The 27,280-nt window shown below is 35.5% G+C and overlaps 1 protein-coding gene across 1 annotated transcript in view; it reads right to left on the bottom strand.

Annotated features, from left to right (window-relative positions):
• Positions 1–4,939: 4,939 nt before the first annotated feature.
• Positions 4,940–27,280, bottom strand: part of LOC132300557 (uncharacterized protein At4g17910-like) — a 69,629-nt gene continuing 47,288 nt past the window's right edge. The window contains exons 10-17 of the mRNA XM_059797689.1: positions 26,381–26,468; positions 21,535–21,661; positions 21,340–21,444; positions 11,056–11,185; positions 10,899–10,950; positions 10,727–10,771; positions 5,313–5,411; positions 4,940–5,212 (exon numbers count right to left, since the gene is read on the bottom strand). Of these exons, the coding sequence (XP_059653672.1) occupies positions 5,060–5,212; positions 5,313–5,411; positions 10,727–10,771; positions 10,899–10,950; positions 11,056–11,185; positions 21,340–21,444; positions 21,535–21,661; positions 26,381–26,468 (799 nt within the window). The 3' untranslated portion in view covers positions 4,940–5,059. The remainder of the gene's footprint in view (positions 5,213–5,312; positions 5,412–10,726; positions 10,772–10,898; positions 10,951–11,055; positions 11,186–21,339; positions 21,445–21,534; positions 21,662–26,380; positions 26,469–27,280) is intronic.

The following is a 27,280-nucleotide window of genomic DNA, read 5'->3' as shown; positions in this document are numbered from 1 at the left end:
ACCAAAAAATGAAAAAGTATTTTCTGAAAAATATTTTACGTCCAAACAAAGAAGCTGAGATGCATTGTTTCTTAAAATACTAATAGTTAATTAGTAATCATATACCATCAGTTGTGACAATGGCTTGCACTTTCTTAAATAGCCCTGTTTTCAGGATTATGTCGTTTTGATCTTTACTTAGATGGTGGTTGCATAGAACTCTAGAATAAATCCCAACTTAAAATATTTTGAATTTTGGTTTGAAACATGCATAAAACAAGAAATGAAGCAAGTGCAGTAAAAGAAATCAACAAGAAAGAGGACAGGAATTTTTAAATTCAGTAATTTGTGATGATCTATATAGTTGAACAATAAAATCATTTGTATAGGTTATATTATTTGTACAAATGTTTGTCCCTCTAATTGCAAATCCGATCTTGGTTTTAACATATAAAATTAATTGTATGTATGGGAATCATTTTACTCAAAAAATTAAAATTGTAATATCAGATTATTATAATATTGAAAATTTGTTTTAAAGCATGCAAGAAACAAGAAATTAATAACAAGAACAAAGTAGAGGGCTGTATTATATGGTTCAATGATTGGCCTACATTATCTAGGCAATCTTTAGTGAATAAATCCAATAGATGAAGAAATAATCTAGTAACAGATTCCTTTATTTCGGAAAAGAGTCCGCGCTATTTCATCTCAACTCTCTTTGTTTGTTTTTCAATTTTTGCTACACATCTGTATCGTTGTGGCAAGAGAAAGGTATATCCTCTAAACATCAGATTGAAAGAAAAATTGGACGATTAAGGATACAAGACATCTCATACTTATAAACTAAGATTCTTGAAAATTAGATTTAAAGGAACTCCAATTGTGGCACCATAAAAATATAAAACTATTTCAACATTAGTACTATTTCAATTAATCATGTGCCTGCATATGTAAAAAAAAAAAAAAAAAAAAAAAAAAAAAAAAAAAAAATTTAAAGGGAGGTTTATTGCAAAACGCTAAAAGTCAAGCAGGTTAATGCAATTTGCCCATAATAATATTAATAATAGTATTCGAATTATAGATGTTTTTTTAACTTCACTAAAACTGCCTTTGCTAATTTTATTTATTTGGGGTGAAAAGGGGGTTTACAAGAGATTCTAAACAACAACTAATCTCTATTTATTTTGAATATAAGGTTGATCCATTGAAGAACAAGTTTGGGTTTGATGGGGCTTTCAATTACAAGGAAGAGTACAACTTGGATGTTGCTTCACCCCAAATAAATAAAATTTGATCCATTGAAGAACAAGTTTGGGTTTGATGGGGCTTTCAATTACAAGGAAGAGTACAACTTGGATGTTGCTTCCCCCCAAAGGGAAGGTCAGAGATTCGAACCTCAGTGCAGATAGGATGTGTGCGTAATTGCTTTAATTTTCGAAAAAAAAATTTAAAATTCCTGACTGGTTAACTGAGTTGTGAATTCCCTTGAGATTACAAAACTTATCAAGGTATCACCAAAAAAATTTTAAAATTCCTAACCGGTTAAATGAATTGTGAAATATCAAATTTGACATTACTATTTAATATTATATTAAAGGTTATAATTGTTATTTTAAAATTATAAAAATATCCGTCTTCTTTCCAAGCATTTTGAATGTCAAATTTGATTTAATAGCTTTTAACTAATATTTTTGTAAGCACTTTGGAGTATTTTTGTAATTTTAAAATAATAATTATAGTTTTAAATTTAATATTAAATATCAAAGTCAACTCTAACATTTCCTGGATTAACTTAATAGGTTTTTGTTAGTTTGAGAGGTTTTAAACTTTATTGAATTTTTATGTTAGAAAGGGATTTTGTAATTTTAACGTTAATTTAAAGAATATGGATCTCTACAATTACCTACTATGAACATAATATCTTTATAATATCTTATCAGATTTATAAATGGATCCACAAAACAAATAACTTTACTAACCTAATTACTGTCACCTCAAACTAATTTCCAAAAATAAATGATTACTTGAAATAGTTAACCCATCACCCAAACTCAAAATATTTTCTTACACATACGCGGGTACACCATATGGCGGATTCTACGCATTTATTTCAAATTCTATGCGTTATAATGAGCTGAATGCACGTCAATCGGGATGGTATTTAAAATTGGAACATTTAAAATAAGCTGATCCATAAATATAATTCGAAAATAAGTTACAATCGATTACTTGCTCTATCTTTTGAAGTTTACTTCAACATCTTAAATGTTAAATAATATCCGTAGAATCATTTTTTCAAACAAATGGTAATTGAAATTCAGCTCACCCTCAAATTTTGTTGAGTAATAATATGGATGAGCAAAAGTCATAAAAAGAGAGTTAGCTTTGATAATTTTTTATGCATGGTAGAGAAAAACAAAACCATGTAATATTGGTGGTTGTGTCCAAAAATAAAATCATGTAAAATTGAATTTTATTATGTCAGGTAAAAAACATGTTACAAGTAGTATCACAATCACAACTAAATAATGACTAAAGGAAATGGAAAAAAACCAAATGCAGAATGGAAGCGGATGAGATCTTGCAATTTCATTTAATGGCTCTTCAATCAAATAACCTAAAGTTCATTAACAAAAAGATCATTTCTATTTTTTGAGACCATGATCGGCGGCCCGCACGTGTGTTCTAGATGGGTCAAGCCCACCACGATATGGTCCATACCTACTACACACCAACTTTTCATTCATATACCAATTGGTCTTCAGTGATTATGATCTTGTTATTGTAACGGTGGCAGATGTTTGTGCATTTATTTAAAAACTTAAATTATTGTGTAATACAATATATCGACTCATTTATACCAATTTCACTTTCTATTCGGATTCTGATGTTAAACAATTATTCCCTTGTAACATTCTTTCCCACTCGAACTTGTAACGCTCTCGTTATGGTTGGGCCACCCTCCCTACTTGAGTGGACTCACTAGAACATTTTCGAGCCGGGCGCTTGCCGTGACACCGGATCAAATAGTGGGTCTAGCTCTAATACCAACTGCAATGGGTGAGCGCTTACCCATTGATAAAAAAAAACTTAAACTATTAAATAATCCTACATACCCATCCATTTATACCCATTTCATTTTCTATCCGGATCTAATGTTGTACAAATACTATTTGTAACACTTATACACACCCGTCTCACTTCTTTTAAGCTTATGAAATACCTTGCACCCAATTTCACATTCAACCGAAACGAAACTGAGAAAGTAAATATATCATGTTCATCCACTCTCGAAATTCACCAAAATCATTCAACAGGACAACCATAACTTTAGTCCGAAGAATGCTTAATATAAGCTTGGTTTGGAACAAGAATAAATTAAGAAATATTGAGTCCAAAAAGAATAAAAACAATGTGATCAATAATTTTTTAGTTTTGATAAGATGAAAGGGTGAAAATAAAGTGAACGGTAGAAAAGATGATCCGAATGAAAATATTTGTCTTTACTAGTAACTTTTCTCTACTCTAATATTTTATTCCTCTTCAGTTTGAGGCTAGATTTAGACATCTAACATTATATAACAAAGTTAATATTTTCTATTAAATTTTGAGTAATAAAGGAGTGGCAATTTAAGTCTAAATTCATTAAACCGTTCAAACTCGTCCATTAAAATCAAATTATTTGAGCATTTAAATTTAAGGAAGTGGGTCAGTTTGGATAAAAAAAAATGGGTACCAATACAATTCAAGTAAAAAATAAATAAAAAGCTTGTTTGAGCGAGAAAAAAAAAAAAAAAAAAAAAAAAAAAAAAAAAAAAAAAAAAAAAGAAGAAGAAGAAGAAAAAAAAAAAAGAGTTCAAACATGTTGACCCATTTCTGTCTGAGCCCTTATCTATTTATTACCCACCATTGACCGGTTAAAAATGGATTACTGATCTATTCATACCCAACTCATTCAAAATCCGCCCAATTGCCTCCCCTATTTTTTAACATATTTATTTAACATTATTTTATATTTTAACGGTGTTAAATGTGTATTGAAATATAAAATAAATGAGTATATAATTGCGTTAAAAAACAATATAACACTGAAGTGCCATAGAGTAACTGTAAAGGTACGAGACTGAATGACCAACGGGCCAGTAGTTGATTGACCTGACGATAGAGGGAAAATACAACAATGGATTTTGTTCTTTTGAAATTACATTGATGCATGCATCATTTTTATGAGGTGTCATGGTTTAATAGAGTTATATTTGTCTAAAAAAAATGTGGGGACAAAGCTTAACAGCCCCAAGAAGGTGGGGACGTCAGCCTTTTCCATATCCGTATATACTAGTATTATTAACACACAATGAGAGAGGAAAACAAATTAGAAACAAACAAATCCATGTGAATGTCAATGTGTGTGACTAATACAAATATGCATATTGTCTAATATAAAGCAAATGATCTTGGCAATGGTATGTTAACCAGATATTCAACAAAAAGAAAAGATACTGCCTCTAGCAGCATATTTAAAAAGATATTAAGTAGCCCATGGCACAGCGGATTCCAAGCTTTTTTACTTCCCAGAGGGAAGATTAGAAAGACACCGTCTCTAATAACATATTCAAAAAGATATTAGGTCGCTAATGGCCAGTAGTTCCAAGCCTTTACTTCCCAAAGGGGAGATCAGGGATTCGTCTCAGTATAGACATGTGTGCGTGAGTACCAACTATGAAGAAAAAAAAAAAAAAATGTGTTTATTTTGGGATTAGAAAAGCTGAGGTCACGCACACATGTCTACACTGAGACTCGAATCCCTGATTTCCCCTTTGAAAAATGTCTAAAAAGATATTAGGTCGCCAGTGGCCCAGCGGTTCCAAGCCTTTACTTCCCAAAGAGAAAATCAGGGGTTTGAGCCTCACTGTAGACATGTATGCGTGAGTACCAACTATAAAAAATAATAATAATAAAAAAAAAAAAGTCTAGGACACTTTATGAGCCATGAACAACTATTGTAACAAAATCATTGGATTGCATCAACAAATTGTAATTCAACATTAATTTTAATACAATAGACTATAGGCCCATTCTACCAAAATTTTAACTTAATGCGGTAAAAATCTGCTAATCCAACAATAGCAGATAAAGTAAATGCGTAGCCAAGCAAGATAGCAAGGGCTGATATTGGGGATGCAGACAGGGTATCAAAACACAAGTTTACCATTCCTGTGAGCATGTTTGCCTGCATGGATTTAAGGTGAACATATAAAATTAGTATCCTGAGCTCATGAGAGGAAGAAAGTATTTACAAAGTAAAGAAATTAATAGGATATTGAATTCACCAGCAGAAACGATCCTAGTAAATTATTGTTAAATGCTTCTTCCAGCCTGGAAATTTTTGGTCCACCGATGTAGGCAGAAAGCATTAGTGTAGCTAAAATCTGCAAAATTGGCAAACTTTTAGATGGGAAGGCATTTTCACAAGATTGGTGAAATCCACAACAATTACAAAACTATTCCAATTAACATGGACAATCTAAGCTCACATAATATACTTGAACAAGGGGGGAATACAAATGATAAGAGAGTTTCAAATGGGACAAAATTTCCCCTTCAGTCACTTGAAAAGGCAATCCCTTCCAACAAATTACATTTTGCGTTTTTCACTGTAAAAGGACAAATAGCTTAATGATCAATAAATATAAGAAAAGAGCTCCGCGCTCTTCATCGATAAAAAGATGGAGCATCCACAAACTTCAAACACTTTGGCCTGATATACACGGTCCAAGCAACAAGGCCTATAGCTACTCATTCATGATATAGCAGTTTGGAATCACATGAGACTCAGCCAATCCGTGTTTGAGTCCTTAGGTAATCGGCCATGTCTTGGCCGAGTCTCTTTTTGAATCCCAAGGGACCCAGTCAAGTTGGCAATTAATCGGATTGGAATAGGGTTATGAGATAACCAAATTATCCATATCCAAGTGAAGCTAGCTCCAAGAAACACTAATATCCCCATCTCTACCCCAACTGTTGCTAATGTATTTTATCTCTATCTTCGGGAACTTGTTAAAATTTTAAATTTATGTACAAAAGAAAAGACTAAATGTGAACATTTTTTTTTTTTTTTTTTTTTTTTGAACATAAGATGTTGAGACATAGAGACATATGGTATTCCCCATTGTTGAAATTGGATAGAGAAATATAAAATGAGGAACACAAGGATATAATGTGGTTCAGCCACTAGGACTTACATCCATGACACACAAAGCCCAAAGGGCTACATCTCTTTCATTACATTCACTCTTAATTTTTGTATACAATAATCACCTCTATTTATAGGTGAGAGAATACAAGTTATAAAATATGAAAAATACGTTGATAGAGGATTCTTAAAATCAATCCCATAAATCACTCCAACCAATATTCCGTCACAAGCTACAATCACTCCTATGATATTCTCATATCAATATTCTGTCAAGAGTAATTTAAGGGTTCCTATTATAATATTCTCCAACACCCACAATCTAGGTCACTTGTAGAAAGACGGTCGTCATAGAGATGGACTTTGATCTTCAAGTATGCTTTCACAATTGAAGAGAAAGCCTTGCGTAAAGCAACCGAACAACCAAATCATCTAAAGGCAAGTTCATCTTGTTTCAATTTTATGTTCGGATGAAAAATCAAGTGGAAAAGGTCTCACATTCTTTTCTTAAATCATTTTGGTTCATTCACATGGTATGTTATACAATGACATTTTATCCCCTTCCTCAAACCTTCCTACCCTGACTAAAATTCTTATTGTATTCCAATTTCGGTTTCTATAAATGGTTGAAGTTTTTTCTGATATTTATACGATGCTTACTATTTTTGTTTTATAATCATATATATATCTTATATTTGGTTAAGGGCGTAGATAAGAAGACCGATTGCTAGAATCTGTGGACTGTAGGGCGTAGAAGGAGGTCTGTAACCTTGTGCAAACTTCCATCTTGGAGCCAGGGCTTCAGCTTCATTCTATGGCTAAAAGGTAAAAAAGTCGAGAATCGATTGTAAGGGCAGAGTGGTAAGAGACCAAGAATCTATTAAGAAGTTAAAAGTTTGTTGAACACATCTTCAAGTGTCAAGTGTTTTTTTCATAATTGGTGTTGGAATTGAATTAAAAGATAAGAGTGAAATACAGGAGCACAGAGGGCATACCCTCAGAGACAAACAAAGCCTTTCCAAATGGAGAAGGCCCATTTCCAATACAAATCAAAGAACTGAAAAGAAAACCTAAGGGATAAGATCATTAAGGCCTAATTTGTGAATGTCCATAATCTCCAAAAGCATCTGTCTAGCCAGAGCTTCTGAAGTTTGTTGCAGCCCACCATGTAGTCTAACATATCTTTCTTGCCATAACCCCCAAAGTGCAGCAAGTAGTAAGCACTTCAATATCCTAGGATGTTGGTTCATTCTATGGAACCAAGAAAGCAAACCAGCAGTGTCAACCACAGCAGCAAATTGAACCAAGTCCCATTGTAAAACCTCCCCAATCCAAGTCCAAAACAATTGAGCAAATGTACAAGTAATAAAAATATGGTCTACTGCTCTACAGCAGAGAGAACACCTAGGAGCCAAAGTAATCCTTTCTGCAAATTTATCATTGATGGCAGTTTATCATGAAGCATACACACAACATTGACGGACCATCTTGGTCTAGCCTTCCCCCAACATAAGTGATGCCAACTAACTTCCTCATTAGCAGCTCTGCAGCAATTCCAAACCCTTTTGAAAGAGACCTTGCCTCCATCCCATTGTAACCTGTTCAAACCTGTCTTAAGTGGCAGATTATGAACAAAACTCCTAAATGGTTCCAAGCCCTCAGCCTGTAAAATCCCAAAATTCCAAGCTCCATTCAGAATCAAACTGTCCAAAGAAGAACTTCTAGCAGAGGAATATCCCTAACCACACTTTGGCCAAATTTCTGCACTACTGTCATCTTGTCACACCAAGGGTCCATGAATGTGGAAATTGAAGTACCACTACCTATGTTAAAATTTGTATTCTGTAGCATAATATCCCTTACTTCAACAATAGTTTTCCAGATTGCAGAGGAGGAAGCTCTAGGAATAACATTCCAAAGAGTGTCAAGTGTTAGCTATGTATCGAATTATAAAATATATGTTGAAACTCTAGATGCATCCACAATGTGAAGGGTAGTATCAATATCAAACAAGGCTCTTTTTTTATCTGTGCTACAGATGCTTGCTATCCTTAGCACACAAACCTCCATTTCCAATTGACCACAAACAGGAAAAAACGACCACCCAGTTCCAATAAGCAAATGCAGCAACAGTAACAGAAACATGAAAAAAAAAAAAAAAAAAAAAAAAAAAGGAAATGAAGACAATAACATTGGACAAAATGTACACCCTGCTCTTTCTTTATCCTCTCTATCACTGTTTTTACTTCTTTCACCCAAGTAAGAGGGTTGATGAGCAGCAGATACAGGAATATGTAGAAGAACAGAAGTGAGAAATGCCGAGCTAGGTAGCCTCTTCTCTGAATTCTTCAATTTAGGTCCCAACCTCTCTCAACAGTCTCCATTCCGAGCATTCTGAAAACATCTGGAAGCAACCGAAAATAGATCTTCTCCAAAGCTAAAGTTGGCTCCAGACTATGAGCGTCTTAATTCCAGATGCAATGTCCTGCCTTTTTTCCAATCAAGCCCGGTTATTCACCACTCCAACAAGTAATTACTGCATTGAGTCCAACCCACATCTTATGTACTCTTAAACTATAGGCCATCACATAACCCACAATCTGCACTCTAATGACTATTTCATAGTAACTAAATAAATAGGTGTGACAAAACCTTTGGATTGCTAGCATTGTCTCATCCAACCAATTTCAAGAAATCCACATTTGAGCAAAATTGATTTATTGGAGCGTCGGTTAGCTTGCATTTAGAAGGAACTGAAACTAAGAGTTTCAAATTACGAATTTGGTGCTTTAACCCTTTCACCCTATTTTTCATCTTCGTTTGCTTTCTCTTTTTTTCATCTTTCTTCTCCCATCCAACTAAAAACTCACATGTTACCTAATTTTTGCAGTCAATAAAAATCTCAAGTTTCAGAGCATTTCCATGTACTTAGAAACTTATTGCGAAAGTTTGGATCGTTTTCTTTGCATCTCCAAGGTTTTTAATTCTTGACAACTGAAACACATTCTTAAAGTAATACTTTGAGCTATGACTGCTAAAACAAGGGGGACATTACCTAATTCTGGTCCCGATACAGCATGGTCTTTGGGAGGGAGGACCCAAAACAAAACTGAACTTTGATATTTCCCAAGCTGACTGCTCTGAGGCTCGAACTCACACCCATGGCACTGATGTTCAAGCGTTAAATTAAACCACTGAAGCACGCAACGACACTCAAAATACTTAAGCTACATGAATTATGAATGCTAAAGAATATAAAATCCTAGAGGTTCCAACCCCCCTCTCTTTCCCAATAAGGAAAAGTCCCCACTGAAGTTTGGAAAATACTAGAGTTACGTCCTCTATAACAACTTAAGCTTTTGAGTGGTTGGTAGCAAATATGGTATTATGGCATGCAAGATACTAAGTTGGACCCTCGCGCTCACCCACATGAGATTGAATGCAAGTGCTTCGTGAGTTGGGCCACACTTGAGGGGGCATGTTAAAGGACATAAAATACTTAAGTTACACCCTAACTAGCAGTTTGTTGATAAAATGACCATAAGGAGCAGGTCTTCTAATTAATAAGGGAAAATTATTAGATCAAACTCCCTTTCCCTTAAATATGGACCTGCACTTCTCGACATAGTAAACTACTCACCTTCTTGCCTTTGTTGGTAATTCAGTAAAAGATTCGGATACATCTGCCCAATACTAGCTAGATTGTCCCTGTTAATGACTACTTCATTATTAACATTAATATGCACTTGCTCGGAACATATTTCCCCGATACCTCCAAACAATCAAGCCTTATAACACCAAGACAATGTGATGCAGTCGGTTCTGTCTCGTTAATGCATTCAGTTGTGTCAATCAATAGTCTCTAGTCAAAGGCTTAATTATGGCAAGGGAAATCTTAATATGTATTGAAAAACATAGAAGCTGTTATTAATACTCTTGGGTAGTCTGAAAGTCATCTTGGGAAAAAATAGTTTCATTAATTGTTGTCTTATATAAAGAATAGCCTCTTATATGCTGTAATCAAGTCTTTATCAATATATTTTGAGACTATTATCAGTTAAAACAATTCTTAAGGCTTTCCCCCAGATTTCCCTATAGAAATCTAGGCTCTAACGGTGATCAGAGTATCTTCTAGTCTTCCTTACTGTTGTAAGAAGACATGTTTCTTTTTCTGTTTGCTTCACAATGCCATCAAACAACTTTTTGAACTCTGCCCATCGTCAAGTGGCTAAGTTAATGGAAAATATCAAAAAAAAAAAAGCGGTGGCAGTAGAATAATAAAATGATCACAGTTCGCAATAACTGTATACATAAATGAAGTGTCCAATAACTCGATACACAGGCGTAATCCCCAACACTTATAAAGACTTGAACAAACTAAAATAACTATTGATAATAGTAAATACAAGTAAAGAGATAACCAAGATCAGACTGATGATTAAGTACACAAATAATAGTAGACTGAATTTTTGACTTCTAAAACACATGGAAAATAGATATACCCAATCACATCCATATATTGATAGAAGTAAAGAAGAAAATGAGAATGACCTGAAGGTTTAGAGCCAATACAAGAGTAACATAAGCCAGGTTGCACTGCAGAAGAATTTTAATCATTTCTCGTCAACTGATAGTTATTAGAAAGAATTGAATTTCTTTTATCAGAATAGCATTGTTACTATAAAGTTTTCATTCACTAATAAAAGATACATAATTAACCTACCATTCTACGGGAAACTCTTTCAACATACTTGTCCAGAAACATAGTCAATAACCTGCGGCATTGCCATGGGAATGGAGTCACTTCACAATGAAGTCAATCAAAATTTCAGGCAGAAAAAATTGTAATAACAAAAAATTAAAGCAACAATAAGATATACCAAAATGAAAGAGTAAGAATCCACACTCTAATCATTGCCCATTTGTAGGATCTCAACATAGAATTTGAATCGCTTCCAAAGAAAAGATAGCTGCCCAAATGGACACCAACAAGATACATACCCCAATATCCTGAGAAAATTATCCACAAAAATATACCATCAAGTATAAATTTTAAATCACAGTCATCAGCATTTCATTTAGAAGCTTGAAATCTCACGGATCATACCTTAAATAGTGCAACATTAAAACTATAATACAAGCATATGTTAAAGGGCGTCATAGCCAGAAAACTGAGGTTAGATGTAGATGAAAGGACTCATAATAAAGAAAGAAGGTGCACTTTCTTTTTACTTATGATAGGCAACCCACTAGCCTAAGTAGCACAAACACATGGATGTGATTAAAACAAACAGGGTGTTCCTGATGTTTCTAGAGTGCCAGAAGCTACTATAAGAAGTGTACTAGGTAGCACAGATACTCCTAGAATGGAGGGGTCTCTTCTTGAACGCTCCAAGGAAAAGTGTCACTTGCTGTAACTTGCCATTATTTGAAAATAACGTTCAAAATTTTGATCTCCAACCGACACAACGATAGACAAGTATCTGCTCTAAAAACACCAGAAATCTTTTTCAACAGTGAAAACTCAACAGCTTCCAGATGGCTTTCACAACTCTAACACAAACCCTTCCAAAAAATCAGTGGACCTTGACCATCCACTCAAACCTATAATCTGAATCATTTAAAAATGTTTAAATGAATAAAACATAAAAAAAAAGATAATAAATATAAAAAAAAAAATAGAAATTAAAACAAATCAAGTGTGTGATACCAAAAGGGGCTCCAAACGCCCACAGAAGCTGGATTACTAATGCAGCCCATCTTGGCCAGAAAATCAACAGCCACTAGACCTACACTGGGAGACTAGAGAAGGAAAATATAAAAGTTACCAACGGGCCAGTGGCCTAGCGGTATCAGCCTCTTACTTCCCAAAGGGAGGTCAAGGGTCCAAGTCTCAGAAGAGACTAGTGTGTGTGAGTACCAACTAGGAAAAAAAATATATATATATATATATATATATATAAGTTGGAAAATTTAAGAGTCGGCTGAATAGGCAGAGGTTCACACAGGGCTTTTCTACTGCAGGTTGCATGGATAACAAAAAGCCCAAGCCTGTAGAATCTGACACCTTACCGGAAAGAAAGAAATCTTGGTACAAAAAATCATATAAATTTGAACATGATAAAATAGCTTTAAATGCCAAAACAACTTCTTCTTCTACTTCTTCTTCTTCTTTTTATTTTTTATATTTCACTTTAATATGAAGCATAGTTGTTAAAATCTTATGACATGAATAAATGAGAACCAACAGCGAATCACATGACTAGATAGTCCAAAATAGTTCATGCAATTCGAAAGCCTGTAAAAATTACCATTAAAAATTGTCTTATTATTTTATGTTTTTATTTTTCATTATTTACCTCCTTTTTCCCTCAAGTTATTAGTGATTTACTAGTCTCTCTTTAAGAGAGAATATCTTTTTCTCTACAAAACTTCAAATCAAAACCCTTTTCCTCAAATGTTCATACCAGCGAAGAGAATATTTTGAAGCCAAATTTTTTGGTGATTAAAGAGGTTTTGTACTATGATCTCTCATGGGACTATTGTAATAGATGACGATAAGGGTGGTAAAACAAGAATGCACCAAAAAGGTAATAATTATGATAGTGTATACTTGGATAGTCTATTTGATTGAAACATAAGTTAGTCAGAACTGACCAAAATGCTATGATTGCACAAGTTTCAGACTCTATGTGAGACATAAATTTGCATATTGGCAAAATTCGGAGTTGGTGATCAAGTTGTAATTTTGTTTATCTTGAGTCTCGGTCTTTTGGAGTTGAAGCACAAGTGCATCTTACCGTTGAACCCGTTGCGAACAATATTTAGAATAGGTAAGTGAGTGGGAGCATTATTTACACTTGTGAGTTGGGTATGAGAGCTTAGGTTGGAAATAGCATTCAACAAAGTCCAACCGGTTGCACTTCCTAATCAAAAAAGGAAAAGTCAAACCGGTTGCACTTGAAAGTCCAACCAGTTGCACTTTATGACAGAAAACAAGACTCAGCAAATCTCCAACCGGTTGCACTTGCCTCAATGTGGGAAAAATCAGTTTTTGGTAACTTTTTAGTTACCAGTTTTACCCAAACTAGTAGGGCAGTCATTGCACGATTTAAAAAGCTCTTTTTAACTGTTGTAAGGACTTAACCCTAATAAGGAGATTGATTGCTTCAATAGGAAAAACAAGGGTTTTCACCTTTTACTCGTTATTGAAGATTTTTGAGAGATTTTTCTGAGAAATCTGATTGTATATTTTTGAGAGCACACACTTAAACACGAGAGTTATTAGGGTGATGTTCTTCTACTCATCAATACGGAATCTTCAGAGTCTACATCAGATTACAAGTTGATCAGAACAACAAATTTTCTACGAACCTTCACAAAATTAAGCTTTTAAGGAATAAGGAAGAGGAGGTTTCAATCACACTTTGAAGGGATCAAGACATTCATGGAGTGTTCATTAATCAACCAGCGATCCTTCTACAAAGATCAAGAGTAAGTCGAGACCCGTTGAACAGGTGAGTTGCAAATATAGGGACTTTCAGCGATTGGTTTTTGGTAGAGCAAAAGGGTGTGAGCCTGAGTCCAAGTCCATTATAGTTTGCTTCAATAAGAGTGGATCATTTCGCTCAGGACTATGAAAGTTCTAGAGGTTTTTTCCAAATGACCAATCAGGGTTTTCTCTCTAAAAACCCAGTGTCATCTCGCAAACTCTACTTTACTTGCTTTGTTTTACTTACATTACTTTACAATATTTATTTTTGAAGTTGCGGATGTTTAATTAATCATTATTGTGGGTAAATTAATCAATTACAAAAATAGAGCAAGTTAACCTATTCACCCCCATCTACGTCATTTAAAGTGTTAATCACAACTTAATCAACTAACAGCTTCCGCACCGCGCTACTCACACTCAATATATTATTTTTTTAACAAAATTGAATAAAATGAAAAAGAATAATTAAAGGCGATTAGGTGGGTTGTAAATGTTGGTGTAATGAGAACCGTGTTACCGTCGAAAAGTAAAATTACGAAGCGTTAATAAAAAAACCTTTAGAGATGGTATAAAAAGAGGAATCGGCCATATTTAGTTGGTGATTGCGAGAAAGGCATAATAATCCCTTTCCAACATAAGATAAGACCATTTTCTTGTAAAAAGGTGACGTAGTGGAAGCTAAAAGATAGATATAATCCTCACAAAGATAATACAAATATCTGTAGAGCAAAGGCTCTAACAATACACAACTAATCGATATGGGAATGAGTTTCTCCTTCACACACACACCTAATAGGTGACATTACATGGACTCACCAACCTCACCAAACACTCCACTAAACATTCCTTAAAACACTCCATAAAACATTCCACAAAACATGCCTTTCTTTATTGTTGTGGTCCCTTATGTCTTCTTCCACCAATTATTGTTCTAAATCGGTCCCCTCCACTTCAGAAGAACTCGTCCTCGAGTTTGATTGCGGATAAAGTTGTTCATCTGGTGGATGGTACTCGAATAAATCCGCTACATTGAAGTATTAGAGATTGTCATATTCTCAGGGAGCTCCAGCACATAAGCATTATCATTAATCTTTTGCTTAATACGAAATGGCCTATACTTCCTGTTTGTCAACTTACCATATGTCCCCGCAGAAAACCTGTTCGGTCACCTATGCTTGTCAACTACAGCTTTATATAAGGCACTGGAATGCTCCAAATTATTTTTGACTTCAGCTTGAATAGTCTGGACTCTTTCAGCCATATTTTTTGCTGCAATGCTCCATCCTGGAGTTTTGGGCAATGGAACCAAATCTAAGGCATGCCTTGGAGCCTTAGTATAGACAATCTCAAATGGTGTCTTTCCGGTAGATCGATTGTACATGCCATTGAAGGAAAATTCGATCTGTGTAAGAGTTGACTCCCACTGCTTTGGTTTATCACCTGAGACATAACAGATCATATTTCCCAATGTCCGATATACTACTTCTGTTTGGCCGTCAGTCTGTGGGTGACTAGTGCTGCTATAATTCAGAGAAGTATCAAATTTCTTCCACAAAGTCCTCCAAAAGTGGTTGAGAAATTTGACATCACGATCTCAAGTAATGGACTTTGGGATTTTATGCAAGCGAACAATATCTCGAAAAAACAAAGTAGCAATATGGGATGCATCCCAAGTCTTCCAGCATGGGGATAAAATGAACCATCTTCGAAAACCTATCAACAACCACAAAAATAGAATCCATACCTTTTTGGGTTCGGGGAAGTCCCAACACAAAATATATGGTTAAATCCTCCCAAATATTTTTTGGTACCAGCAAGGGAGTATATAACCTAGTATTTTGTGACTGGCCCTTGGCTGTTTGGCATACTGGACACTTCTGCAAAAATTTTCCAACATCACATTTCAACTGTGGCCAATAGTAACGTTCCACTACCAATGCAATTGTCTTATCTCGACCCAGATGTCCACCCAAACCGCTACAATGCAGCTCTCGAATGATCTGTTCTCGCAGTGAAGTTTTTGGAATACAAAGTTGTCCTGAATATGAAAATTAGCCACAGGCTTTTGTGAGCTGCACTTGTCCCAAATCGTCTAAAAATCCTCATCCTTCTTGTATAACTCCTTTAGACAATCGAAACCTATAACCTCGGAACTCAAAATTGTCAACAAAGTTGCCCGACGACTCAACGCATCAACAACCTTATTTTGTTGCCCCGAATTATGCTTTAACACCAGGGTAAATTTCTGAAGAAAAGAAATCCACCTAGCATGCATGCGGTTCAAGCTGTTCTGCGTATTGATAAATTTCAACGCCCAGTGATCATTATACAATACGAACTCCCTCTAGATTAGATAATGCTCCCAATGTTTTAAAGCTCGGATCACCGCATAGAACTTCAATTCATATGTTGTCCACTTTTGTTTTGCCTCACTGAGCTTTTCATTGAAAAACTCAACTAGTCTGCCTTCTTGAGAGAGAACAACACCTATGCCCATGATAGACGCATCGCTTTTGACGATGAGCACCATGATCTTTCCTGACTCCTTTACTGCCTCCATAAATTGTTCATTAGGGACAGTAAAAAAAGAACATCCCTCCACTTTAGAAGCCTGGGTGGTTCTTCCCCCTGTAGGGACCAACACAATCTTTTGGCCATACCACCAAAATAAATATTTGTTGTCCTTCCCTTTATGAATTGCATCAACATCATACTGCCAAGGACGCCCCAAAAACAAATGACACATATCCATCTCGACCACATCACAAACTACCTCATCTTTGTAATATTTGTCGATGGAGAATGGAATACGGCAAACTTCAGTCACCTTAGCCTTAGCACCCTTCTTGATCCGCCCAATTTTGTAAGGGGATAGATGTTTATCGGTTTTCAACTGCAAGTTCTTGACTAAGGCATTTGACACAATATTCTTGCTACTACCACTGTCTACAATCACATCACAAACTTTCTGATTCATCGTGCATCCGGTCCGAAAGATACTATGTCATTGCCGGTCGATTTCCTATTTTAGTGTAAATAACAACCTCCGCACTACACAGTTGATCAAATCACTGTCATCACCGCCAGCAATTTTAGCCTCCACCATATTCACTTGCCCACGGTTAGGACACTCGTTGGAGCAATAAGCTGGCTGTTGGCAACGATAGCACTTGTCCAGCCATGGACAAGAATAAGGGTTATCATTTTTACCCCTATTTTGTCCTACTGCAAGGAATTGTCGTTCTTACCCTCGGCTGCCGCATGCACCTGAGGAACGCTGTTGCGAATGCTGTTGTGGCTGTTGTTGAGAAATAGTAGGTTGTTTCCCTTTATTCGGTATTGAGCGTACCGAATCAAAGTTAAACCTATTCGTTTCCTATACCTGTGAGGGTGGTCTTGCTAGCCTCGTCTCAATCTTGTAGGCCATGTTTACAGCCTCTTATAAACTCCAAATTGTATATATCGTAATTTGGTCATGGATCGCCATCCGCAATCCTCCAATATATCTCGCCACCTGTTGATGTTCCGTCTTTGACAGATTATTACGTGCATTTAACCTGTAAAATTCCTCCGTGTAGTCATTGATAGTTGGATTCCCTTGCTTGCAATTCTGGTACTAGTGGTACAACATTTGTTCATAGTCTACTGGTAGGAATCTGGATCTCAGCAACTGCTTCATCTTGTGCCATGATCAGACAGGTTGTTTTCCCTATCTCTTGCAATTGCGCTCTGTTTCCTCCCACCAGGCAGAAGCTCTTCCCTTAAGCTTGTATTGTATAAGCTTAACTTGCTTCTTTTCGGGTATATCAATAGACTCAAAAAAGTGCTCAACACCAATGATCCAGTCTAGGAAATCTTCAAAATAAAGATGTCCATTAAAACTGGATAGATCAATTTTCATCCGAAAATCACGAGTTTCCGGATCTCTTCAGTTTCTATCGTGCATAGCTTGATTATGCCGGTCCGCCACGACTCCTTCAAACTCCACATCGCTGGTATATTTTGCATGGACTAGAGGTCCACATGGAGGTACATGAGGGGTTGGCCGCGAGGAACATCTCCGGCATGAGCCCGAACAAGATCACGATCCTAGTTGCCGCCAACCCCAAGTCCAGCAATTGCAAGTTGGATCTGTTGCAACATGCGTTCTTGGGCATGTACAGCTGCCCAAAGGGCCTGCACTTTGCGCTCTTCATCGCCAGAGTGGTTGCTACCATTTCCATCATTTGTCATCAGACTAGGGTAAATCAAGACTCTGATACCAACTAACGTAGCAAAAGCTAAAAGATAGATATAATCCTCATAAAGAGAATACAAATATCTGCAGAGCAAAGGCTCTAAGAATACTAAATATCTGTAGATCAATTGCCATCTGATGTTTATTTCATTTGATGAGCGAATGAATTTCTACGTCACACACACACACCTATTTATAGGTGACATTACATGGATTCACCAACCTCACCAAGCACTCCGCTAAACGTTCCTTAAAACACTCCACTAAACACTCCACAAAAATTCCTTAAAACACTCTACTAAACAATCCATAAAACACTCCATAAAACATTCCACAAAACATGCCTTTCTTTGTTGTTGTGGTCCCTTGTGTCTTCTTCCACCAATTATTGTTCTACATCAAAAGGAGTTGACAAAATTAAAGCAACTTTTAAACAAGCATAAAAAGACTCAAACAGGGTGGTGATGAAGCTCATGCATTCTTATATCCTACATCTCAACAATTTATTTTATTTATTTCGGTGTGTGTGCCAACAATCTCTATTATATTTATAAAATGATGCAAGCATAATAAAATTCATGAAATGGATCAATTCATGATTACACCTATTGACGTAGCGGAAGCTAAGGAGAAATAAATCTCAATAAGATAAAAGAGAGCAACAACTCAAAAGAGTTATAAAACACCGTGACTTGTTTTCATTTCAAATGGGAATTAAGTTTCTCCTTCACACACACACACACACCTATTTATAGGAGACATTACATGGACTTACCAACCCCACCAAACACTCCACAAAACATTCCTTAAAACACTCTACTAAACACTCCACAAAACATTCCTCAAAACATTCCACTAAACAATCCATAAAACACTCCACTGTTACAAACTATATATAATATATCATATGTTTTCCCACTATACTTATATAATATATTATATTACAAATTTATATACTTTAACTAATACTTGTCCTACATCAGTTCCCTCCACTTCAGAAAAACTCGTCCTCAAGTTTTCTCGCAAATGAAGTGGCTCATTCGAATGATGGTTTTTGAACAATTTAACAACATCGAAGGTAGGGGAAATAGTTCTTCCATTAGGAAGATCAACAACATAGGCGTGTCCCTCCTTCGTCTTGAAAGCACACTTGTCTCCATATTCAACACGAATTTGAAAATGACTGCTCTAGTCATTCTTCAAGAAACATCCTGAGCCAACCACCATATCGATCTTATCATCAAAACACATTACAGGAATAAACTTTTTGATTCTCGACTGGACTCATGCAGTATTGTTGCAAATTTGGTAAAATTGCACCGGGAACCAAATCTTTGTGATGTTGAATTTCCAGCATCAATGGTAAAGCAACTGGCAGCTCGTCCAAGGCCAATTCTTGATCTTTTACAAGTTGCACTGGATCTGAAAGGAGTACCTCTTCACCTATGGAACTAAGTTGTCCTACATCACGTATGGAACAAACAATGTAATCCAATACTCATGGTTCACTAGTCACGTGTTATTGAGTATCTGAAAAGTGTCTGTTACATGTCTGAAATTGAGAATATTTTTCAATTTAGAAATATACAAAGTATGTAGGATACATGTCCAAAAGTTTCTGAGAAGTGCCATGCTCGACTGTCTCAAATATACTCACAACAGAAGTATTACTGCTTCTAGGGAATTAAAACAATCAGGTTTTACCCAAGATTGGGTCCATTCCGAGGTCTATTATACAGAATATGGCCTGCTTGTTTTGAATTCATATAATGAAGTAGGTCAAGTGCGAGCATCCTTCAACTGATCTGTCTTGCATCTGGATTGCACTCAGGTTAACCAAAAATACCCATTAGAATCCAAATACCCATCTAATTATGAACTAAAATTAGTAAAAACCCTTTTGTAAAGTTCAAAGTTAGTTCTTTCATATTATAGAGTCTCCAAAAGTACACACGTTCTTGCTCCACAACGACAAAGCCCATTAATGGAGGAGGAATGCCTTGAGGAGATCAACTGCAACATACTTTGCTCGGAGACCACCTGGACAGCAGCTTCCAACAATCAACCTCAGCTCAACTCAATCCCCATCACCAGGAAGCACCAAGCCTCCTCTGGCAACCATTGGTGGGATACCATCCAGCAAGCCAGATCTAAGGCAATATACCTTCTAACCTTCGTCTCCCTTCTTGTTCCTAGCACGTAAGCTTCTGTTTTATCCCAAATTAAATCATAACCACCAATAAGTCCTTCCATTTCCATATATCTATCCAACTTTCTTTCTTTACTTTTTTTCCTTTTTTTTTTTTTTTTTTGTCTGATAGGATATTCATGCAACTTATCACTTAAATTTCTGAAAAAAGTTCAACCGTTTCACTTTGTGTTCTTATATGATCCAGAGATAATTAGATCTGATTTCATACTATTGAAATATATATTATATATATGTATATGTATATTCTGTTTCCTTTTCCCTTCTTTCCTCCTTGATTTCCTCCTTGATTTATTCCTTTTGTCTGCAACTTTATTCCCTATATATTGTGTATTAATACAATGTAAACACATCAAGTAATACAAGCAATAAGAGAAATGTAGCCTCAGTGCCTCTTGATCCATGGACGTAGGCCTTAGTGCCGAACCATGTATATGTTGTGTTCTTAATCTTTCTCTATTTCATCTTCCTATTTTACATCTTATATTTCCGCATCATAAATTTAACACATACAATTAAAAATAATAAAAAACCTACTCAAATTTCCATTTTATGTGAACTCGGTATGAACCAAGATCAAATATAATCTAAGACCCAAGACATGGACTTTAACAATAAAATAAGTTTCTTGGATTTACATGGATCTGCCCATTTCATGCCCAACGAGTATACATTTAGACTCGTGATCCAGGATATAGAAAATAACCATAACACTATATGTTCTAGCAAAAATATTACATCTTGGCATAGTATTTCTAGTAAATGCAAAATGAACCTTTTCTATCTAATATAAAACAGCAAGTGAAATAGCAATATAATAACAACATATCAATATACTCATAAGCTCCCAAATGAGCCAAAGGTTAAACAACAATCATAAAATAGTTCATGTTGACAACCATCTACTCTAAAAGCTTAAGTTGTTAGAGATAGTGTAACTTTAACATTAAAATCTTTCAGCACGCCCCCCTCACATGTGGCCTTCTTTGGTCCAACATGTGTTTCAATTTTTAATTATCAGGGTGACGGTGAGTTTTGAACTAGAGACCTTTGGCTCTGATACCATGTTGTCAACCATCTACTCTAAAAGCTTAAGCTGTTATAGATTGTAACTTTAATATTTAAATCCTTAAACAGTTCATACTGGTACAAGTATAAATCCAACTGAAAGACCAAGTGAAAAAGGTTATGAACTTAATACATAAAGTATAAGTCATCCTCACCAAATATGCTAAAAATTCCCTCCTTGTTAAGGCTAATAATGTCTGTTCCCCTTTCATTAGAAAGCATATACTTATTTAAGCCAAGCATCAAGCAAACTTGGTACCCTGAGTAAATCAAAAAGAAAAGTCACCAAAATGTACCAAGAGAACCAAGCACTTTCTAAGAAGTAATAATAACTAAAACAAATGATGTACCTACTAGAATCAATGAACCTAGAATCCCACAATATTGTGTCTGAATGTTAATTATTGTTGTAAGGATTGATACAGCAGCAAGTGTAAAAAAGAAATTCCAATGCACTCCGTATTCCCCCACATGAACCTATGAGGAGAGAAGTGAAGACTGGCCTCATATAAAAGTACATAACTGTAAAGTCAAACCATGAAACTGCTATAAAGACAAGATTAAGCATAAGTATCACATCTTACAGTACAGTGAACGAGTATGCTCATGCATTTTTCATCATTGTGGTCTAACCCTATTCTCTTTTTTTGCTTTTAGTGGTTCCTTTGGCAACAAATGCAATAAAAGAGTCCCTATATAGAAGCTTTTTAGCATTGAAGAAGTTGCATCGGTTCCATAATAAACAACTTACACACCCATTTTAACCCAAAGGGTTCAACCATCGACCTACCCTTTGGGGAGGTGGAGGTAGTAACCCAGTGGTGCCTGTTAATTGTCTAAATAGAGTTGGACCAAATAACTTTACTGATATGGATTTTGCAGTTAGACAAGAACTTCAATTTTCATTAGATATAAGTTATTAAACCAATCCAGAGGTCTCATGTTTTACTCCAGGGGACATTAAACTGACCGACTCAACACCCATGGTTTTGGGGTGATTGAGGTATCAAAGGGATCAGTTCCATTCCCAAAGGTGGTGGGGACACTCTCAGTTACAAAAAATAAAACAAAATAGAAGTCTTCTTAAACCAACAGTGTAGTTTAAAACATTGTTGGACCCTAATAGTTAAAAAGTGTAGGAAACATCACGCGACCTAAAGAACTAAAAGTCCATGCTACATAATTGATGCAAGCTCTATCCTGCAGACCAATTTGAAAACAAAATAGCCTGAATTAGGGGTAGCAAAATTTAACACAAAACACTAAAACGACTCAATCTGAACACGGAATAAGTGAGTTTTGGTTTGGGTTAATCGTGTTCAAGTTGTAATCATGTCAACCCAAATTCACACACTAAACAGTCATGTCATGTACGTGTTTGAAACATCAACCCGATTTGAACCGTTTAACTAACCACGTCAAATTGACGCAAATATGACCTAGCCCATTTAGTAGCACTTAGGACCTATTTAAAATGTATATGCTAAGCATATGTGGGTAGATTTATCAATTCACGAGTTGAGAAAACAAAACCTTACTAATCACGCTCATTTTCATTTGTCAAATTCAGTTAGAACTTGGACAACCCTTCGGTCTTTGCTGCCATGAGGATCGGAAGAAAAGAAAAGAAATGAAAAATAAAAATTCCACATCAGCTCATCCGAGCAACATCTCAACTCCTCCTAACACCCCTAAAAACACAGGCACTCTTCGAAATAAAAAGAAGATCTTCAATTGATGCAGCGTCACCCAAGCCACACCGAGTAAGGGTATAAAAAGGCTCCACAACTCCCAGACTATCCCACAATTTCAACGAAGATTATTAAAATTCTCTCCCTCCCTCTTATAGATGCAACACCACTAAAAAATCAATTTGCCCCTTTTCCTCAACTTGCTGATGGTAGAAACTGCCCCTAAGACTACTGCCTTTTGGACTCGAACGCCTCTAATTATCTTGTACAAAGAACTAATATTGGATCTTTCTTATGCATAGAACTAATATTCGCACAGACTGCATAACGAAAATGCATAATTCAAAAGATGTGGTGCATATGGGGGATTCAACACCTCATGGGCATGCATATGGGAAATTTTGCATCTACTATAGAACCATTACCTCTTCAAGGCCATTTAATTTAGAAAGAATTAGAGAGACTCAGTTTCACCCAAATTCCCAAGAATACATTCTAAATTTATTCCTCCATAACAAGGATGTTACCAAATGTTGAGCATAACCAATGAATATACTAAAATTTCATTCTAACTTCTATAAGATCAAACTATTGTGTGTTGGCATATTCCATAAACAAAAGTCTTGATTTGATTTAATTAAGAGGGGTAAGGCTATGGTTTATAGAACAAGGATTCCATGCCTCAAGGGTTCAGACTTTGAAATCAGTTATAGCAGGAAAAATTTCAGCATACAAGAACAAGGGAAAAAAATAGAAAAATAGAGAAAAATCACCCTATTCCACAACAGGCATGAATGAAATTTTTTTAATTTTATTTATTTTTATTATTATTATTTTTTATAATCATATCAGTTGAATAACATTTTAATGTCCTATGGACTTCCAACTTTGTCTCAGCCATTTGAAACATGTAAATTTTCAGAGGCTTCTGCATAATATATATATATATATATATATATATATATATATATATATATAATAAATTTTAAAAAAAAAAAAAAAAAAAAAAAAAAAAACCAATAACTTTAGAATAGTAAAAATCTAAACAAGACAAACAACCACGAAAAATTAAACCAGGCAGCTAGTTTGCAGAAAAAATGTAGGATCTATTTTGCTTTGATACCACTTAGGAATGAAAACCTGAACTTCCTTTTTTCTAGGACTTGGAGGAGAGTGAAGATAAAAAAATAAAAACAAAAAAGAAATTCGGGGTTAGGGTTTGTATAATAATGATTTCCATGCCTCGTCATCTAGATGTTGGTAGGTCAAGTAGAATTATGCTAGAGCTCTGTATCCAGTCATTCCCAACCAGCACCCCTTTTTACAGGAGCAGCGCTTGGCAACAGTCATTTTAAAAGTAAAATGTTTGTTAAAAGCACCAAAATAGGCTGTACTACTATTGAATGCGGAAGCCATAAAATAAAATAAATTTTTTTAAATCATTTGAGTAAAGAATATCATTAAAAAATATATAGGTTTTGGAATCCCACCTTAACACAAACCACCCCACCCCACCCCCCTCAAAAAAACAACAAAAACACACACAACTCAAAACCAAACATTCCAGGGCAAAATGGAACACATTAACAGCATAAATTAATTCAATTTAAACAAGACCATTATCAAATGAGCAGTCAGTCAACCTAATATGTAAATTATCAAAATAGCCCAGTACTAAACTACTGACGCATGTAGTTGTTAAGGACTTGTTTTCCCCTTCCAGTTGAGCCTTCATCACAATTCACACCAACTAGTGACGATCCCCTCATATTTTTGTATGTTGTGACATTTATCTTCTTTCTAATTCTTTTTACCTAAATATTTTTTACCAATGAAAATTAGCTTATATATTTTCTAAAAGAACTGTGCATTGGATTTTATTACAAGAGCATAATCGCAAAGATCATTCAGAGATGAGAAGTTGATAGTTAGATGTCAAAAATCACTAATTTGACGCAAGAACATCTCTCTCTCTCTCTCTCTCTCTCTCTCTCTCTCTCTCAGTTCAATTTTTTTAACAAACTAATTCTCACTAAATGAGCAACACTTTTCCGCCGTAGTTGCATTTCTTTTAAAGCACAACTAGGGCTGTAAATGAACAAGCTTTTGACAAACAGCTCGAACTTGGCTCAATAAAAGCTCGGTTCATGTTCGTTTGTTCAAACGAACCAAGCCCAAAGAAAATTCTTAGGCTTGTTTATTAAACGAGCCAATCTCAAACACCTCTCCGTTTGGCTCGTTTGTTAAACGAGCCAATCTCAAACACCTCTCCTTTCGGCTCATTTGTTCGTGAACATGTTTGTGAACAGGCTCCGTTAAGGGCTCGTTTTAAGTTCAAAATATATATGTGTGTATATATATATATATATATATATTTAGTCCATGTAATAGTAGATTAATCCACATAAAAAGAGGCTCACTTAACTATCTATAAGAATCTTTTACTTGCATATAAATTTCAGCCCAACAAATTAAAAATTAAAATCCAAGCCCAATATATTTCTCAATGACCCAAGCCCATGTACCTTTAAAAATAACCCTAATTACATCTCAAATCATTTTCCTTCTATTCATGGTAAATTCAGTAATGAGTGAAGATCAGAGGACTGCGGCCACTGCAACACTATCCGGCATCTACCCACTGTCGGAAGCCTCCACCGATCAACAACTTATGATTCATTCTTCTTCCTCTCTTGCAATTCAGAGGTGCGGAATCTTGATTCCTTTTTATTGCGTAAAGGGGTTGAAGATGATTGAAAGGTCTGAAATCTATTTGCGTGTAGTGAAGATTTCTCCAGATAAATGCTATGTTACCTCTGTGTATGTGTATATATAAACGCATATATACACACCTCTGGTCATCTTGTTCCCCGAATCTGTTTTTCTGTGTTTGGAAAGAAAAACAATGAATATCGTTGAGTAAACAAGATCACGAGCCGAGTTCGAGTCTATCCAAACAATGTTGAGCCGAGCTAGATCGTGGCTAAGCTAGGCTCGATCTCGATCGAGCCGAGCTATAACAGCTATGTAAATAAGCTGAGCTGAGCCTGAACACCGCTCGGCTTGGCTCGGCTTGGCTCATTTACAGCCCTAAGCACAACTGCCTCATCATAGATACTGATGGACATAATAAGCACAAAACAAAGCTGAAGTAGAGGTGGTCACTTATCATGGCTGGAAACTGCCAAAGGCAAGACCCAATTACTTAATCAGATTTGCAAGTTCAAGCCTGATACCAAACCATTTACCAAGGCTAAACTTACTGAGAAGATAACATATATACGTGTCTGAAAGTAAGTGTAACGGGAAGTACTAGTCTGTTGAAGAGTTTAGCAATTAATTTGTACTAACATATAATCCATATGCAATTAATTTCTACTAAAAGAGATGGTGACATGAATTTTGTGCGTGTTATCTACTCCATAAGCAGGAATACACACACACACACACACCCAATATATATCATGCGTGAAAAAAGAACCAAGGTAAACTAGGAAAATTCTACCTGATAGTCCACACTTGTCGTGGTAACCAACCGTGCAAGCCCAAGAAAAATTAACGGACTAGTAGATAGAAGTGCACTTTTCAATTTCCTGAAGCAGCAAGGAGAAACAAGAAATCCCAACATTATCATTTATAAATGACAATGGAAGTAGTACAATCTCTTTAGGTATTTCAATAATGAGAAGAATAGAGTCATGTATTTTTCATCACATAAAAGCATGATTGTGGAACAATGTGTTCAAAATCGTAATACTTAACCAATCAATTGAGGGAAAAATTTAAACCCAATAATAAAGATGTAGTTTCCCCAACCAGACAACCATGCATAAGAGGTATTGTGGAGTCTGCCCACCAAGTCTTTGAATTGTTTATTTTAAACCTATATCTGATTTTATTTTATTTTTTGGTCCCTGGGCAACCTAAATCTGAATTTAAGATACCATTTTAAAATTTCTTTATTTGTCAGCTATTTAAGTTCTGATCAGAGGTACTTCGGTCATCCTACCTCCACTTTAAAAAATCATACAGATTTTTTTATAGTCATATGACTATTTAATGGATGTTTAGTCACTTTAGCTTTAGCTTCTGTTGCAAGAATGAATAATAATCCATAAATTGGATTTCAATAAAGGATTGAGATTAAATTTATGCTAGGGCAACCTTACGATAGCAAAAAGGAGTTGTTCCAAATGGTACACGAAAGCATTTGAAATGCGTTTGGCACGATGGAATGGAATACCAATTCTAGTCTTTCATTGCCTTCTACTCTTTAGTAGTTCACATCAAAGTAGGAATAGCCATTCCCTTAGAATGAACATTTTCACAAAAAATTGGAATGGTCAGACCTCTTCAAGAGTTAGGAAATGGGCATTCCATTCCATTAGATAATCAAAATAAGATA

Source organism: Cornus florida, unplaced genomic scaffold, assembly GCF_030987335.1.
Source record: "Cornus florida cultivar Cherokee Brave unplaced genomic scaffold, ASM3098733v1 CherokeeBrave_3.0.0_Hap2_Chr03, whole genome shotgun sequence".
Taxonomy (NCBI): Eukaryota; Viridiplantae; Streptophyta; class Magnoliopsida; order Cornales; family Cornaceae; genus Cornus; species Cornus florida.
This window is presented reverse-complemented; position numbering and strand designations above follow the sequence as displayed.